The sequence below is a fragment of the Talaromyces marneffei genome, chromosome 7 (assembly GCF_009556855.1).
Source record: "Talaromyces marneffei chromosome 7, complete sequence".
In the NCBI taxonomy this organism is placed as follows: Eukaryota; Fungi; Ascomycota; class Eurotiomycetes; order Eurotiales; family Trichocomaceae; genus Talaromyces; species Talaromyces marneffei.
Genome location: NC_072354.1, coordinates 1,113,129 through 1,130,275, shown reverse-complemented (window position 1 = coordinate 1,130,275; position 17,147 = coordinate 1,113,129). Strand labels below are relative to the sequence as shown.

The window sequence follows — 17,147 nt, the reverse complement described above, 5'->3', positions numbered from 1 at the left end:
TTCATTATGACCTGATATAGTTCGAGCACGGTACGACGTGTCCCGGCAGTTTTTAGTCAGTAGCATTTTCGGTAAGCGCCAGCCTTGTAAATCTCACATTAGTAGTTGATTGCTCCGGATCTTTTTGATATTGACAGGGATATTATGCATGGAACCGCAAAGTGCTCGGGGCTCGTATTGAACCCCTCATTTTCGTGCAATTCCACAGCCTCAGTCTCAGGCTGGTGAGGAAGGTCATCCATCTACTTTAGAAGAAAATATTGAAGGTAACAAGTATCCAGATCCAGAAGGATTTGGAAACTTGACTTTCGAATGGAAAACCTATGTGTATAGTAAGAGAGAGGGCAGCATGGGAAGCCTTTTAATAAAAGGACCAACAGTAACTATAACTACCTATCGGTATGGCTATACAGTACGGGTTTATGCAGTCCTGCTCTCACACAGGTGCCACTTCGGCCATCCAAGCAGGGATGGAGCGTGCTGGTGTACCTAGCTGAAAATAAATAGCAAACAAATATGTACTCTCTCCTGGAAAGCACATCCAGAAAATATCCGCGCCGCTCGTTGCTCGCCTACGGCTACCGACCATGAATAATAATACATCGGGCGGTCCAGAACACAAGACGGTTCTCCGCCAGAGCCTCAGAACGAAGTGGCTGGTGGGCTGGACACTGCCCAAGATGGGGACTCGAAAGAGCTGGACCAGTCGCCCAACGCGAAAGATGCTATTACCAACACCGGAGATGAAAAAGATGGTGGTGGTGGTAAGGACGACGGCACCGGTGCTCTTGAGGAGAAGCTCTTAGCAGCTGCACGAGACGGGAACGAAGAGGTAGTGCGGGATCTTCTTCAAAAGGAAGAAGAAATCAAAATCAACGCCACAGACGTGGACGGCAGATCGGCGCTTCATCTCGCGGCCAAAAGTGGCCATCAGAAGGTGGTCCAGGAGTTGTTGAAAACAAGCAATAGAATAGGAATTATCCATCAATTGTGGAATTTGAAAGACAATTATGGGGAAACAGCCCTTCATCTCGCGTCAAGTTATGATTGGAAGGAGGTGGTCCAGGAGCTATTGAACGCAAGTTATGGAACAGAAATTATCAATGATTTACTGATTTCAAAAACCAAGAGCGGGAGAACAGCGCTTCATCTCGCGTCAGCAGGCGGTTATAAGGAGGTGGTCCAGGAGCTGCTAAATGCCAGCGATAGAACAGGAACAACCAAGGATCTCTTGATTTCAAAAGAAAATGAAGGGAGTACCGCGCTTCATCTGGCATCGTGGCGTGGTCATGAAGAGGCGATCAAGGAGCTACTGAACACAAACTACGGACTTCGCAGCGAGTACCTCAATCTTAAAGACGAAGACGGGAGGACTGCTCTTCACATTGCTTGCAAGGGCCGTGATGAAAGTGTGAAAGTCCTGCTTGACAGAAAGGCGGAGATTAGTCTTCAAACTGCGAACGGAAAGACTCCACTTATGGAAGCTATCTGGCACTCGCATGAATCTATCGTCGAACTGTTGGTTGAGAATGGCGCCGACATCAAAACTCACTCCAACAATTATTCCATATTGACAGCGGCATACTATGGTCCAAAAACCGACAAGATCGTCCAGTATTTGTTGGATAAAGATCTAGATGTAAATGAGAAAGATCCAGATGGATGGGCACCCATACATACCGCCCTCTGGGTAAAGTCGGATGCAAGTTTGGCGGTGGTAAAGCTGCTAATCAGCCGGGGTGCAAATCTTGAAGCTCAAAACTCTTGGAAGAAGACGCCCTTGCATTTAGCACTTGAAGAACGGAATCAAGAGACCATAAGACTGATTCTTGAGAACAGTCAAAACGTGGATATTGCAGACGAAGAAGGATTGACCCCATTGATTGCATGTCGGGGCTGAACGGCAAAACGAGGAAGCAATAGAGCTTTTAGTAGAGAAATCCACAAATTTGGAGGCCACAGACAAAAAAGGTCGCACTGCTTTGCATTATGCAATTCAAAACAAAAAAGTCAATAAAAGCAATTGTAAATCGATTGTTACGACTCTCTTGAACAATTATACACCAATTGACGCTCCAAATGCTGACGGAGAGACGCCCTTACATTGGGCTGTTCTCTACGGTGGGCTGGAGATTGTGAAACTTATTCTACGGCGCAACCCTAATGTCAATGCATATGACCATTCGAAGGAAACTGCCTTGCATAAAGCCCATCGTTGCTTTGTAAAGGAGGATCGAGGAAGAATCACGGAAGAACTTCTGAAGAAGGCGGATATTGGGGCAAAATGTGATGCAGGACAGACCGCATTGCATAAAGCGAGCGAGGCTGGATGCACAGAGGTTGTTGAAGCGCTTCTCAAACACTGAGAGGACCAGGAATTCATTGATGCTCGAGATACATTCACATTTACTCCTCTTCATCTGGCGAGCAAGAATGGCCATGGTGATACAATTAAAATTCTTCTCGACTATAGAGCAGACGTGGAGGCTAGGTTAGCAACAACATCCAAGGAACCAAATCGCACTGCATTAGCTTTAGCAATCGGATTTCTCCTGCAAAGCAAGCCCAAAGAGGAAATATCAGAAAGCTCCAAATTGGCCATTTTCCATCTGGCCAGGGAGTCCGAAAAGGCCACAAAGCGAAATGCTTTATATCGAGCCCAGATGAGCTTGGATATACTAGACCAGCTCACCAGTGTTTTCGAAGCTATGAAGCCCTCCGATGATCGTGATGATGCTTACCCGAAAGAATCAGATCTAGAGCAGACGAAATTCATCTGGTGGGCCATGGAACCTGAGAGACATCATTCTCTGCTTGCAGAACTCAAAGGAAAGGCCAAACCTCTGAACAAGGATGAAGCGAGCCTCGACCTGGCAGATGACAGCGTCTTGCAATGGGCAGCCTATCACGGGTATTATGTGGTCGTATACTGGCTGCTCCGTAATTCGGAACCAAGACCAAAGGACAATGAAGCTAATAACAGAAAAAAGGCAGTTTACATTACGGGCCAGATGCTCCAATTAGCGAAAAGGCATAAGGAGCGTTCAACAGCTCCACCCGTCGAACACAGTAATGAAGAAGATCAACAACCGAAACCGAGAAAGAAGGCGGCACAAAGTGTACCGGCAAACAATGAGCGAACACAAGATGAAATGGACTCAAGCGGCCCAAACAACGATATTCAACGATTCCAGTACACCTTGGATATGCTTCGAGATCCTCCCATCGGGACAGATAATGGCGCGACAACCGGGGACTGCAAAGCTCCTAGCTTGCAGGATAAGTCCGATAAGGAGAGTATCAGTCGGAATTACGAAGCAACCCTTGTTGATTTCTACAGCCGCGGATCACGCGTAGATCTATTCAGACGTCAACGTCCCATTTTTGATGTGATTTACGAGACTGACAATGGAGGACCGGATGGAGTCATGAAGATGGCGACATCTATCCTCAAAGAAGTGAATCCGGGTGACAGTTTGGAGACAGAGAACGATCGTAAGGAAGGTGGTCTGAGATTACGATGGATCCATTTGCCAGCCAATAATGTAAGTTTGTTGATACACAAGGAATTAGAAGGGGAGAGACTCTCCGAAAGGAAACAAAAGTTCGCAATTAACAGCTAATTATGAACAAACCAGATGGAATGGATGGAGGTAATGGACAGCTCTTGATATCAAAACCACGCCTGATGTTGAGCTAACATGTACTTGATAGCATGTGGTGCAGAGAGTCTGCCATGACAACAAGCAAAGCGAACGACATCACGCCACCTTGCGCGATTTTCTTCGAGGTAGCTGGCGGGAAATGCCCCTCGGAGACTCGAGCGCCAAATTTATGAATCCATGTTTTGTGGTACGCCAACTCTCAGACTATGCTGGCCTTTACTAACGATTTTCAAGAACGAGAGTAGGAAAAGTGACCCCCTCAATGCAAAAGGAGGAGGGACACGCGGAGAAAGACGACATGACCGCAGAATAGGAGAGACAGAAAAGAAACACGATGAGACGGAAGATGAACAAGAACAGGAAATGGACCAGGGTGACCAAGAAGATAATGTTACCTTCAAAGAGAACCGTGATCCAGAAAAGACGCAGAAACCGTACGTTCCGAGTTCTTCTCCAGCGCACGCATTGGTAAAAGGCAGTCTAGATAGTGAGTTTCAAAAGCTCCGAGATGTGAATTTGATCAGAATGCTAACTAGTATTTGAAAGTAGAACCACAAACACCGGCAGCGCTATATGTAAGAGTATCCGCACAAATTTTATCCAATTCCTCAGCTGAGAATATCCCCCAACTTGACAGATACCATATCTCACATTTGAGAAATGCTATAGACGGCCATGCATATGCGAACATGAGATACGTGATCCCAGTGGCTTCCGAACTAAATGCGATAATATGTTGAAAGTCTACAACAAGCGCGGCATAAAAGGGCAGGTCGTGCATAAAATTAGATCTCTCGATGAATTCTACTACCCCAACTTGCCTGATCTTACAAGCAGAAACGCGGCCCAGGTGGCGACAAGATACCTCACGCTCCAGAGTCAAGGAAATAGGAAGGAAAATGGGGACTGGTGGCCCATCCTTGCTGTTGGTCAATTGTGGCTTTGGGTCATTGACGAAAGTGAGAGCTTTTTTGATATCATGATTGGTATATTTGACTGACTTTTGCTATATCACAGAGACGATTATATCGAGCTCAACTGCTGGGTATTGTGGGACGGGAGATCCAGTGGTCGAAGGAATTTTCAACCAATTGAGAGAACAAATGGAGCAGGGTGGGAGCACCTTACTGCCATCAACTGTCTACCAGTTGTCCCGATTGATTGTAAAGTACTGCATCAACTTTACTAGAACCGCGAGCTGGAACGATGTTACTCGTGAGCTAGAAGGTAGCGACAAGTATACCGAGAAGTCGCAGGAGCTAAGTCCGCTGCAAGGAAATCTACTCCAGATGCATGGCGACAAGTCACCCTTTGAAATCTTTGCAGACAGCATAAATCGTGCAGTAAGACATTTGATTTCCACTTAAGCGCTGAGTTATTGTTACTGATACCTGGGTTATAAAAGGCGGATAGTGAGAATAGCCTGTTTGAAAGATTCGTCAACCAAGTCGAACGAAACAAGAATGAGAGTAGAAGGGAGAAATCCAAGGAGCATAACAACAACGACAAACAGAAGACAAAGCTCGTCTCAAAAACAAAGCAGCAGGGTCTCAAAGGCAAAGGCTCCACAGGGAAGAATCAATGTTCGCACGGCCACAGCAAAACTGGAGACGGTAGCGAAGCAAAATATTCAGAGGAAACGGACGAGATGAATCAAGCAAATGAGCACGAAGACTGGGAAGCAATTTATGATGCAGCCAAGCTTCTTGGAGAGGTAAAGGATATTCAAGATGAGCTTCATATGTTCAAGGCAGTGGTAGCTGACCAGGAATCTGTCTGGAATACCCTGACCGGCCTGGGAGGCAACGACAGACGCCTGGCGGAAAATAAATCACTAATGGAGCGTGGATCAGCGGACATACTCGAAGAATTGGAGGAGATGAATAGGCTAGTCGATTCAATTGAGACATCGGTATATTCTTTCTCCTCATACAATCAACTGATGGACTAAACTAATGCTTCACATGGGCACAGGTCAAGGATACGCTGAATCTCGAACAGAATGGAATCAATATCACCGAGGCGATGGTTTCCCGTCAGCTTACAGAACAATCTACGAGACAAGGACGAAGCATCATGGCATTTACAATCGTGACTATTTTCTTTGTGAGTGAGATATTCGTTCTGTTGTCCATGTCTACCAATGCTCATAGTATCCATAGCTCCCAATGTCCTTTCTTACCTCCATGTTTGCCTTGAATGTCACCTCATTTCAGCACGATGCATCAGGCAACTTGTTATACCAGCCGACGTTCATCTTCCCTATAATTTGTGAGTCGGAATTTCTTCCCGTTCATAAGGCACTCCTGACATGTGGGCTAGTCTGCGTTTCTATTGGATTAGGTATCATGATTATCATCCCGGCTCTCTTTTATCCAAATATCGGGGAATTTTGGAAGCATCATTTAAACAGCCAGCACATGCATCCACGTATGAATCCACATCATACCAGTTCCCAAAACCCCACCAGTCCCAAGAATCCCAATCAGGAGGAACCCGTGAACATAACGACTCCACAAACAGTGAATCCAATGCATGTCCCCCAAAAAGGTACGGATGTCTCTTTGAAACCTTTGGAAAGCTACCTAAGGAATCTCAGATCATCACTACATTCTCGACGAAGAAGTGAAATAGTAGATACAGAGAAAGCCGAACTCAAGAACCCAGAGTAGCTTTTTGGGTGATCGCCGTAGCGGCTAGAGCGTGCTGAGTGAGAGAAACTGAGCAGTAGATCCTGTAAGCTGCTCCGACCAGGGCGATAAGAGGCATGGTCAGGACTGTCAAGCCGGCGAGGAAGTGAGCGCGATACCGGAAAGTGGAACCCAGGTAACGGAAATGGAAATCCGGTCCATAAGTAGTCATATTGCAAGAAACGCAAGATATATGATTCAACCCTATAGAACTGAAAAGACTAATGGAGAAAGTAACAACACTCAACCCTAGTCCTGGACAACAAACGTACATTGCGGGTCTACCACACCTCACAAGCGGCGATATCTATCATGGTTACATTCAGGGAAGAATATTTTCCTAATACGGAAGTGTCTCCTCCTCTCGAACATGGATTTAAATTACTTCTCCCTGGATTCCCATATTTGATCACTGGTTGAATCATTAGCTCAAATTCAAACATGATCTCATGACACAATTATCCACATAGCTGCATCCAATCCACTTGGCTTCTGTGTAATTCCCTAAGTGCCTAAGTAAATGTCAAGTTCGGGCGGCGTAGGACATACATACTCGTTAATAAGACCATACATAGCCGACCCGGCAGTATGGTACAGCTTCCTAATGGTCACTTTCTCTTCCTTAGTTAGAGAAAGGTGGGTTTCGTTTTGATTGCAATTAGATGAAACCTTACAGCGAACAGAACAACAAACTAGACGGAAGACTAGCCTAGCTATGGTTGAATTATTTGGCTTTATTATAGAGGCAAAGAAGGTGCATGTATCCAAGCTAGAGCTTCGTTTTGTATCTAAGGATGTACCTAGCAAGCCGTGCCACATGAGATGATGTACTTAGGGCTAGGGCTAGGGCTAGTCCCACAAATCCGATTGTGCCGATAGATGGAACGGGTTTTACAACGTAAACCAAAAGGTGCCTATATCTGACTCTGTGGCCCCTGTTTTGTTTCGCGTCAAAAGACTTTGCCAGTACTTTCGACTCTAGACAATTCTGCTAAATATCAAAGGTTCAAATAGAATACCTATGCTACAGCGGACGTCTCACCTGCAACTCATCTCATGTGAAAGACCCATCAACGGACGGGACGGGACGGCACGCGCGGGCGACCCATTAAACAGACCAAAATCTACAGAGTACGACTGATAATAGAAACCTTGGAATGATTTGCATCATCCTTTCTTTTTTGGCTCTTTATTCCTGTCTGGACTCATCCAATGACTAACAGTCGAAGACAGAAAGTGGTACGCCGCAAACGGATCTATTTTGCTGTGCATATTGCGAACTCGGAATAGTATATACTACTCTGCACGTAGTAAAATGTCTTCGGGCCAAAAAGTCGGTCAACGAAGACTGTGGCAATTAGGAACCACTTGTATACGTATACATATGAAATCTGCATGCAAGTATATTATAACCATGATAGTCATAATATTGTCTGAGGCTTGAGGGTAAAAACCAACAGGGTCAAACTGAACAGGGTCATCCGAATGGTGAAGCATGCTCGCTCATGCCGCATCATCCGATTGTGTGGGGTCAGGTTGTTCCACAGCTGGCTTCCATGGAAGGATACTTTAGTAGGCTGGATAGTCGTTACATAGGAAATACAATGCACGGATACATGGTGGCCAAGTTTAGTTCTTGCTACAAATGCGTGGATGAATCGACTCGTATCCTAGAGTTTGTTTGATGGGAGGCATGTGCACTGACTGACTCAGTAGTGAGTGTTTTCAGAAGTGGACGAAGTAAAGAGCTGAGTATGCGTAACTTGAGTCTAAACCACTTCATATTACTATGTAGCGATGATCTTCTCCCTCTATCGTAAGTAGCCATAGAACAATGTAACTCTACAAGTACATGCAAGAGTTTAGAGTAAGTTGCTAAGTTCCCTCCAACCAATCTCCAGCAAGCAGCAATATTTGCAACAATTGCATTTTGGCAACAACCACACTCCAAAGAACACTAAAATATTCGCCTAGAAACCTTACTTGACTTCTCGACCGGATGCTAATGATCCATCAGTCCCGCCTGTCTGGAACACCCTTGTCAGGTCTCAGTAACGACAGGCATAAGTAGCTGCAGTGGGTTCCTACATTTCAAATAAGTGAATAAACGTCGAACACGTTGCCAAGAGAACCCTGGTAATCATGTGTTTAGGGCATGGCCTGCATGACGGGGTCTAGTTTACTTTTGGCGAAGTTAATAATGATTGTACTTGTTATCGACAAGAAATTACTAGAAACGGAAAACAGAGCGGGGTGGTCAAGTGGAAAGAAGCAAACTCATGGAGGGGTAAGCCTTTCACTTTCTCTATCGGTTCTAACAGCTCGTTTCGACCTACTCACTCACATCTTTCTTTATCTTCCGATATACAACGGAGCCGCGTTTCTTCCAACCATTCAATAATCTTCCCAAACTCGTCACCTGTATCTAACAGATAGTGGATTAAATGATAAATGGGCTTTGACCTCATTTCCCGTTCCACTTCAGCAAGCCGTTTTGCCATCCTGCAAGTCGACCAGACCAGTAACCCCATCTATCGTATGTTCAAAACCCAGGCGGGGAGGATGGATGACTGAGGGGGCTGCATCAATCTATAGGTCAATAGCGACTTTTTACACACTTGCTAGACCAAGCTCGCCACAATTCCCGGAAACTTCTTGTGTAACTATACCCAGTCTAACGTATGTACTACGATTCAGCCATGCAAACGGGTTGGGCTTATGGCGTCTGGTCGGACCCAGTCCGGTGGGTTCCGAGTTTCTTCAGCTTTTTAGGCCATTGTTACACACGAAGGCTTGCCAAATGATCAGACGCCAAGGTTAAATTTGGCTGCATGACATGACATGGCATCTTTTTTGTGCCTACTATTGTCATGTACTAAATTGGGTGCTGCCCGGATGTAGATAGGACGGCACGTATAGTTACCATAGTTCAGTTTCTCTGCAGAAACCAGACGTTGAAAAACTTTATGCGTGTGGTACGTGCAGAATTGAGCTGCTCGTGTCGTCTTGACCTCTTACTTTCTGGGATGAGAGACAAGTGAACGAATTAGTGATCAGCATTGTGTGGATATTTCTGGGTGTTTCAATGGTGTGTGACGTTTGCAAAGAATGTATTTGGTCCGAGGTTTTATCTTTTGTATCCATGTTGGTGGATTGAGGGCTAAAGCCGGTTGTTGCATCCACATTAGTGACAACCCGTAGACGTAACCTGAACTATATTGAGACGGACAAAGAACCCGGGAGGGGTATGTAATTCAAATATGCTAAAGAGGATCCTGCTTATCAAAAAAAGTATTATTACACTAAACCAAACCAGACTGTATAGTAGGTAGAGCGAGATCAGTCCTGTCTTTAGCATTTATACAGCCTGGTTCCCCGTCAATCTTCACTTAAATCGTCCAAGGTTCACATCGAGTCATACGCCTGCTCATCTCTTGTCACTGTGTCCAATATATACACCTTAAATACATCTGAAGGAACATATCGCCATGCCGGAAATAGACTTCTTCCTCAACCTCCTCAACCTTGAACATCTACCCCCCTTGCCAGAGGATCCCGTCAAGAGAGCCGATATCGAATCCGTACTACAAAATGGATACGTCGCTCTTGACAACCTCCTCACAGAAGAAGATGTCCAGTCCCTTAGGGAAGAAGTTGACCGTATGACGGGTGAGAATCCACGAACTGGGCGTCATATGTTTGAGGGTAGAGATACTGTTAGAATTTATTCCTTGTTAAACAAGTTTGTCCTCACCTACCCCTAAAGTCTCGATTGGCATTGCGAAAGTAGGAAGCTAATCAGGGTTTAGGTCGCGCAAATTCGACAAGTGCTGTCTCTTCGATCGTGTCCTTGCTTTAAATGAGTATTTCTTGATGAAGGGCTATACTATCTCGGCCACGTCGACTATCCAGATTAACCCGGGAGAGAAGCCTCAATTGTTTCACCACGGTTTGTGCCTGTTCTTGGTCTAATAGACATCCCGTACTGATATGACTGTCAGACGATGGATACACATACCTTCCTCGTCCTCGCCCGCCAATGGGCGTTGCTATCATGATTGGTAAAGTTTCCAAAACAAATCCTACTCCGACTCTATGCTGACGATTCATGGTATGTAGCAATCGATGACTTTACAGCAGAGAACGGTGCGACTTTGATGGTACCTGGAAGCCATCTCTGGGACTCCAAAAGGAGACCGACTATGGAAGAGGCCGTGCCTATGGTGGGCAAGGCTGGCACCGTTTTGTATGTTCCTCTGTCTTGAGATGCGAGCACAGAACTAACAGAATACAGCTACTTCCTCGGTACAACTTGGCACTGCGGCGGTTCCAACATGACTAATAAACCTCGCCGTGCAGCGACCATCCAGTACTGTCAGCCATACGTACGTTCCCCTCTACCATCTAGCAGGAGCATCATTAACTGATGAAACAGATTCGTGCCGTCGAGAATCAATTCCTCGCCGTTGACCCTCGTCGTCTGTCTGAGATCCCGGATGATATCGTCAAGATGATGGGATACGGCTTACAGAAGCCCTTTATCGGATACGGTGTGTTACCCCCTCCCCTCCTGCTTGATAGAAAGCACACTGACGAAGACATTGTATAGTGGATGGTCTGGATCCCCTCAAGGGAGCAAGGCGTATGGTCGACTGGCTTCAGCAACCTCTTGATATGCAGCCTCCTGCTTTTGCAACGATAGTCTAGTGCTCATTTGAAGTTCTTGACTTCCTTTTCCGCTTTGTGTGTTTCTTTGATTCGGAGCTCGACGTTTTGATCTTTCATGCGTATCACCCTTTGGCTTTCATACACATTTGACATGCTACTAGCAAGCGACACATAATCAAAGACCCATCATAGATAGATAACGAATAACGACTTCTCAATGATTGACAGAGTTGAAGTAGAATTGCTGGCATAACTTACGGTTGCGAGTTGAGAGCGCGAGTCGCGGACTTGCGGCACTCCGCATCAGACTAACCACAAATGGACAAGAGTCAACCAGTCCTAACCAAACAAGTTTACAACATCGTCATCCTCGGACTGCACTTCTATCTCAACAGGACACTTTTTCAAATGGCTAGCGCCGCTTCGTGAACGTACAAGCAGGGAAACAACTTACAACCTAAATTACGAGCGAGGATATCATCGGAATTGCGCACTCACCAGCTCAACTACATCCCATTCGTCCTGCCGTCAATATGAATCCACACATCTCCGTACCACGACAACACAGCACCCCCAGCTTCGGAGGCAGTTCTGGCGCTGGCTCGGCCGGACGAGGGAATTCAAGTATCAAGATGCCGAGGTTTTTTAAGAGGTATCTAGTAGTCTTGTTTTCGATCAGATTCATGGGGCTACGCGCTGACGAGATTGGATCAGGCTATTCAAGTTCCCGCAGATGGACTTTGAGATGGCCATCTGGGAAATGACATCGCTATTGATTGCGCCCAAGAAAGTTTTTAAATCTATGTACTATCATGTAAGTACTCTTTCCTCCCTGGGAACGAGAAGAACCAGGCTGCTGACTTATTATTGTGATAGAAACGTAATGCCACCATTGTCATCCATTCCGAATCAACGAGACACAACTAACCATCGCAGAAACAAAAAACACCTGGCACCGACCCGACCCTTCATTCACCTACCTCCTTTCCTTCTTCCTCCTCCTAACCGCCCTAGCCTGGGGCCTCGCCTACTCTCCCAGCTTTGGATCCATATTCCGTCTCTCGATCTTGTTCGTGTTTGTCCACTTTATCGGCACATCACTGTTCATTTCGACAATCGCATACTTCATTGTTGGCCGCATATTCGGCCCCAACGGAGCAGCGGCGAGTTTGACAGGTTTGTCGCGAGGGTCGAGGATGCCGAGACGTGGTGCTGCGCAGGGACTGTTTGCGCAGCCAGGTGAGAAGGAGCACATTGAGTTTGGGTATTGTTTCGATGTACGATCCCTAATCTCGCCCTGCTTCAAGGACTTGCTGATTTTTGATGATAGGTCTCCAATCGAGCCTTCTTTCCCCTCTACCTACACCTCTACGTCATTCAATTTCTCCTTCTCCCACTCTTGACTCGCAATCCGCCAAACTTCCTCACCACTTTTCTCGGAAACACACTTTACCTCTCCGCACTCCTATACTATACATATATCACGTTCCTCGGCTACAATGCTTTACCGTTCTTACATAACACGGAATTGCTATTGTTGCCAATCTTGGTGTTGTCGATACTCTGGTTGGTGAGTTTGATTGCGGGTTGGAATGTTATTACGCAGGGTCGAGGGGTTGAGGGGTTGTTTTGGGGGGTTTGATTTGACGTGGATATAATATACTATACAATTAGACATGTGGGATTGGAGGAACAAGGATGGAAGGGGTGATGGTCCCTTCTCTTGTTGTATATGGTGCGTTGTTACTGTTCACATTACCCACAAGTGCCATATTGACATTTGTTTGCATTGAATGGGCGTTCTGTTTGCATTTTCTGTTTATATACTTGTCTGAGCCTTTATACCATCTCCCGTGCATTACAAATGCATGGAGACTTGCCAGAAAATGTACGGAAGAAAATATGTATTCCATAATATTCTTCAAGAAGATATCCCATCCAACGCCTCGATCGATAAGTCCCAAGTACATATCGATATAATTTCATAGATACAATCATCATTTCTTAGAAACCTTCTTCCCGCCCCGTGCAGGCTTTCCAAGGGCTGCTTCACGAAGCTTCTTCTCGCGCTCGGAAATTTCATCCTGACGCGCCTGCTGCTGTGCGTCCCGCTCTTCCTTCTCAGCTTCCCGGCGCGCTTTCTCCGCCTCTCGGCGCTCGCGCACGAGTTTCAATCGCTCCATATCAGCGCGTGCCTCGTCCGTCTTTCCCTCCATGTGTAATTTCATGTATCGTTCGCGCGCCTGTTGAGCTTCCAGCGCCTCTCGCTCACGTCGGGACAATTGCTCTGTGTTTTTCGGTTTCTTCGGTGGCGCATCCACTACAGGGGGGGGAGCCATGGCCTGCGAGCGAGATTTCGCAGAATGATTGGGGTTTGCGGGTAAGGCTTCATCATCGTCATCCTCATCTTCATCTTCCGAATCTGTAGGCGGCAAGTCACCGGGTTGAGCGACGACTTGATTTCGCTTTCTGATTGCTGCTTCCTTTTTCGCTTTTGCGGCTGCTTTGCGTTGTTCACGGGTCATTTCTTCGGGTGCGACTTTGGAGGTACCGGGGGCACCATCGTCGGAGGATTCTTCTTCTTCTGAGGAGTCGTCTTCCTCTTCTGAGGAGGTTTCGTCCTCGGGATCCTATTCACATTACAGACGGAGTCAGACTTGGGCTCAGGATGCTATAAACAAGGAGCTGTCGTACCCTCCACATTCCTAATGCATTGCCATCTTTGTCGAGTGGTTGTATATCGCGACTGAAGTGTTTACCACCTCCTCTGGTAGGTTTTGAGAATTTTCCACCACGACCGCGGGGTGCCATTTTCACGATTTGATTGTGGATGAAGAGGACACAGAGTTATAGATCTAAAAGACAAACTTGTTAGCAATGTTTTGGAGAGAAGAGCTACGAGGGCAACAGCTACTTACAGCGTTTCGGTCAAAATTCTGTCTGAGCTTCACTTTTTGTCGTGTGATCAAGCGGGGAGAAAGCTCTGCTGCGTTTCGCTGTCTGGCCTTTGAAATCCACGTTTTTGTGGACGAATAGATGGTATTCAGAAGAGTCTGAGAGTGTATTTCGTAAGGTTTGAGTGTCTGAGTCAACAAAAGGTAGTTAGTTGAGCGCGAATAGTAACTAAAGAGAAAGCCCCTCGGTGCCCCTCCTGCCTTCAGACGTGGGTCCCCACCTGCCACTTTCCCCTTCTGTCGACCAATAAGAGCCGCTCTATTCCTAAGTCGATCTCCCCAAATTTTTTACTTTTACACCTCTCTTCCTGTAACATGTAGATTCATGTCTCATCAAAAAATCCGGTGACCATAATGGACGTATTGTGCGATGACAGTCTCAGATAGAGACTGTAATTCATCGCTGTTCAACCGGCTGGCTGCAATGACTCTCATCGAGCGAGACGTTGGCCGCCAGGAAGGTCCAGAAAGATGCATCATATGGAGTCATCAAAGGTTATTATTAACTATGAGATAGATTCCACTATTGTCCCGTCGATTTCAAAGGGCAGTCGGCCTGTTGCGCCTTTTTTTTTTGAAATTGAAATAGAAATTGAAAAGCTGGGCAAGTTTAGGGCTAGGGCTTGGTCTAGTCAGATGGCAATGAGGGAAATGGCCAGGGCAATTATTGATACTTGGTCACAATATGTTTTCTTGCAGGATTCCTATGGTTGGGATTTGTCAATTGCAAGCTAACGTCGAGCAGAGGCCTGATTACGAAATTGAGTGCTCCTGCAAACACGTCCAAAGTAAAGACCCAATAAGGGTGTGAAGTACACATACGTGGTCATATTGGCATCAATGACTGACTTGTTAAGCAGACTTGAATATGGGGCCTGTGAATCGAATGATTCAATGCCTTGGATTCCTACAATCAAGCTTTCTACATACCGATGTTCCGCTTGGAAAGCTCCTGCCAAGCACGCTTTGCGAGTACGTGATGCATATGTATCTAGTCAAATGAAACACGGAGCACTGTGGATATGGAATTTATGCTATATGAAATAGAATTCCTAACTTGACTGGCGGATTTATGATATATCTCGCCAAGGATCCCCCGCATCACATCATCTGGGGTAACATCCGTCCGAAAAACCGAGGAGAAACTCTTCCACCAACCCCAGCTTCTTCATGACCTTTTCTTCAGCGTACTAAGCCTGCAAGAATTTGAATAAGGCGGCTCATATACCAAAAATATGCAGAAGGACATCATTCTCGGGTAAAGAGAGGAATAGCCTTGCAGATCTGCTTTACTCTCCCCGTAATCGGTTACTCATACCCAGGATGGCTGCATAGTGAAGATGATACAAAATGTCTTCGGTGAAGCTTATATACCAGTGGCTGCCTGTATCAAATCAGCAATCAGTCTAGTGAACTTTTCAAGACGAGCAGGACCACTGACAAAATAACTTATCATGAAGGACACTTTTTCTACCCTATGCGTCCTCGGCGCGTTTCACATGAGCAACGTGGCAGCTGCAACAATATATCTTGCAGGTGACTCTACCATGGCACGTGGTGGTGGCGGCTCCGGAACTGATGGTATGCTTCTTGCGTCAGTCTGTACCTAGTAACCCATACTAAAACATATCAGGATGGGGCCAATATATTGCATCCTATCTATCCCTGAATGTGAGCAACCAAGCAATCGCCGGACGAAGCGCCCGCTCCTATGCTCGTGAAGGACATTTCAACACCATCGCCTCTGAAATCCAACCCGGGGACTTTGTCGTCATCGAATTTGGACACAACGACGGTGGTTCCATCGCCCCAATCGACAATGGTCGCACCGATTGCCCCGGGAATGGTACTGAAACATGCTCAACAACATACAACGGCGTGGCCGAGACAGTCTTGACATTCCCAGCGTATCTCGAAAAGGCAGCTAACACATTTAAGGCCAAAGGTGCCCACGTAATTATCGCCAGTCAAACACCTAACAACCCCTGGGAGACTGGCACTTTTGCATACTCACCTAACCGGTTCTGGGGGTATGCCGAACCGGCTGCTGAGGTATCCGGGGTTAAGTATGTCGATCATGGAGGTTATGTGGCTAGCATCTTCAAGGATTTGGGAGTGACTACCGTGGACTCGTACTATCCTAATGATCATACGCATACCAGTGTTGCTGGCGCGAAGGTTGTAGCGCATGCCTTTTTGAAGGGGGTTGTGTGTGATAATTTGAGTTTGAAGAGTTATCTGACTACAACGAGTTTTCAGGGGGGGTGTCTGTAGGGAGGTGTTATTCATGGGCGGATGTTTTATGTGTTTTATGGTACATTTCTATGCAGTCGTGGATCCACGATCACAGAACAGGATCCATTAGCAGAGCCTGTTAAGCTGGTAGTTAGTTAGTTAGTTATCGGTCTTCAATATTTAGGTCATACTTTTTACTTTAGCCCTAAGCCCTAACAACTTACCCTGGTACATACCCCTGAGTGAGTTGATTGTACCTCTCCGTTTCAAGTAAGCCATACGATGACAGACGAACAACGCATAAACCCGCAACCAGAAGCTGATATCCCCTACACCGGTATTGGTGACATGTAGAGATATATCCCTAAAGCCAACTCATCCAAAACAATGACGTAGCAAGTCAACAGCCAAACACATAACTGCCATATCAAGCCCCAACTGTGCCACATGCACACACGTAAAGACTAAAATGATTATCAGATCAGATCAATCAATCACTGAGCCACCCCCAGAGTGTTACTAGAGTCTGGAGGTAGAGCTGAATCAGGGCGCGAGTCAGCGCCAACGCCAAGGAAGGTTGTTCCCAGATGGGAATAACTAAGGCACTGTGTTACTGATACAACTGTTCAGATAGTTATGCACTTGTTTTACGATACATACATACGGACAGACGGACATAGTACAGTATTACGACGAAGTATAGAATCGAGTATGTATTTCGACATGAAACAAGACCCCCAACAGAGTAAATGGACGTTACAAAAAGAAGGATTCACACAGCCACAACCAACTCATCTCTACGTAGCTAACAATCTCGGGAAATATACTCAGGAGTCAAAACCCACCGTCGTATTCAACTACTGCTTATGGAAGCGAGAATGGGGGTACACAAATAGGGGATTGTTAAATACGGAGTATGTGCTAGGCACCAGAAT

At 46.1% G+C, this 17,147-nt stretch overlaps 6 protein-coding genes across 6 annotated transcripts; 5 read left to right on the top strand and 1 right to left on the bottom strand.

Annotated features, from left to right (window-relative positions):
- Window positions 1-349: 349 nt before the first annotated feature.
- EYB26_009065 (uncharacterized protein) lies at window positions 350-1,900 on the top strand (the record flags this gene model as incomplete). Its single annotated transcript, XM_054268316.1, has 2 exons — window positions 350-399; window positions 616-1,900. 2 exons carry the CDS (start codon window positions 350-352, stop codon window positions 1,898-1,900), a joined length of 1,335 nt encoding a protein of 444 aa, XP_054124291.1.
- Window positions 1,901-2,079: 179 nt separating this feature from the next.
- Window positions 2,080-6,337, top strand: EYB26_009064 (uncharacterized protein; the record flags this gene model as incomplete). Its single annotated transcript, XM_054268315.1, has 12 exons — window positions 2,080-2,121; window positions 2,376-3,545; window positions 3,639-3,653; window positions 3,715-3,852; window positions 3,900-4,152; window positions 4,215-4,240; window positions 4,303-4,624; window positions 4,683-5,008; window positions 5,071-5,577; window positions 5,640-5,771; window positions 5,828-5,936; window positions 5,988-6,337. The coding sequence occupies 12 exons, from the start codon at window positions 2,080-2,082 to the stop codon at window positions 6,335-6,337; spliced, it is 3,390 nt and encodes a 1,129-aa protein (XP_054124290.1).
- A 3,506-nt stretch (window positions 6,338-9,843) lies between these two features.
- Window positions 9,844-11,062, top strand: EYB26_009063 (uncharacterized protein; the record flags this gene model as incomplete). Its single annotated transcript, XM_054268314.1, has 7 exons — window positions 9,844-10,097; window positions 10,165-10,304; window positions 10,357-10,416; window positions 10,475-10,601; window positions 10,650-10,740; window positions 10,791-10,905; window positions 10,965-11,062. The coding sequence occupies 7 exons, from the start codon at window positions 9,844-9,846 to the stop codon at window positions 11,060-11,062; spliced, it is 885 nt and encodes a 294-aa protein (XP_054124289.1).
- A 494-nt stretch (window positions 11,063-11,556) lies between these two features.
- Window positions 11,557-12,665, top strand: EYB26_009062 (uncharacterized protein; the record flags this gene model as incomplete). The annotated part of the gene is made up of 4 exons (XM_054268313.1): window positions 11,557-11,675; window positions 11,738-11,841; window positions 11,960-12,300; window positions 12,354-12,665. The coding sequence occupies 4 exons, from the start codon at window positions 11,557-11,559 to the stop codon at window positions 12,663-12,665; spliced, it is 876 nt and encodes a 291-aa protein (XP_054124288.1).
- Window positions 12,666-13,020: 355 nt separating this feature from the next.
- On the bottom strand, window positions 13,021-13,834 carry EYB26_009061 (uncharacterized protein; the record flags this gene model as incomplete). The annotated part of the gene is made up of 2 exons (XM_054268312.1): window positions 13,021-13,653; window positions 13,718-13,834. The coding sequence occupies 2 exons, from the start codon at window positions 13,832-13,834 to the stop codon at window positions 13,021-13,023; spliced, it is 750 nt and encodes a 249-aa protein (XP_054124287.1).
- A 1,597-nt stretch (window positions 13,835-15,431) lies between these two features.
- On the top strand, window positions 15,432-16,251 carry EYB26_009060 (uncharacterized protein; the record flags this gene model as incomplete). The annotated part of the gene is made up of 2 exons (XM_054268311.1): window positions 15,432-15,558; window positions 15,611-16,251. 2 exons carry the CDS (start codon window positions 15,432-15,434, stop codon window positions 16,249-16,251), a joined length of 768 nt encoding a protein of 255 aa, XP_054124286.1.
- Between the last annotated feature and the right edge of the window lie 896 nt (window positions 16,252-17,147).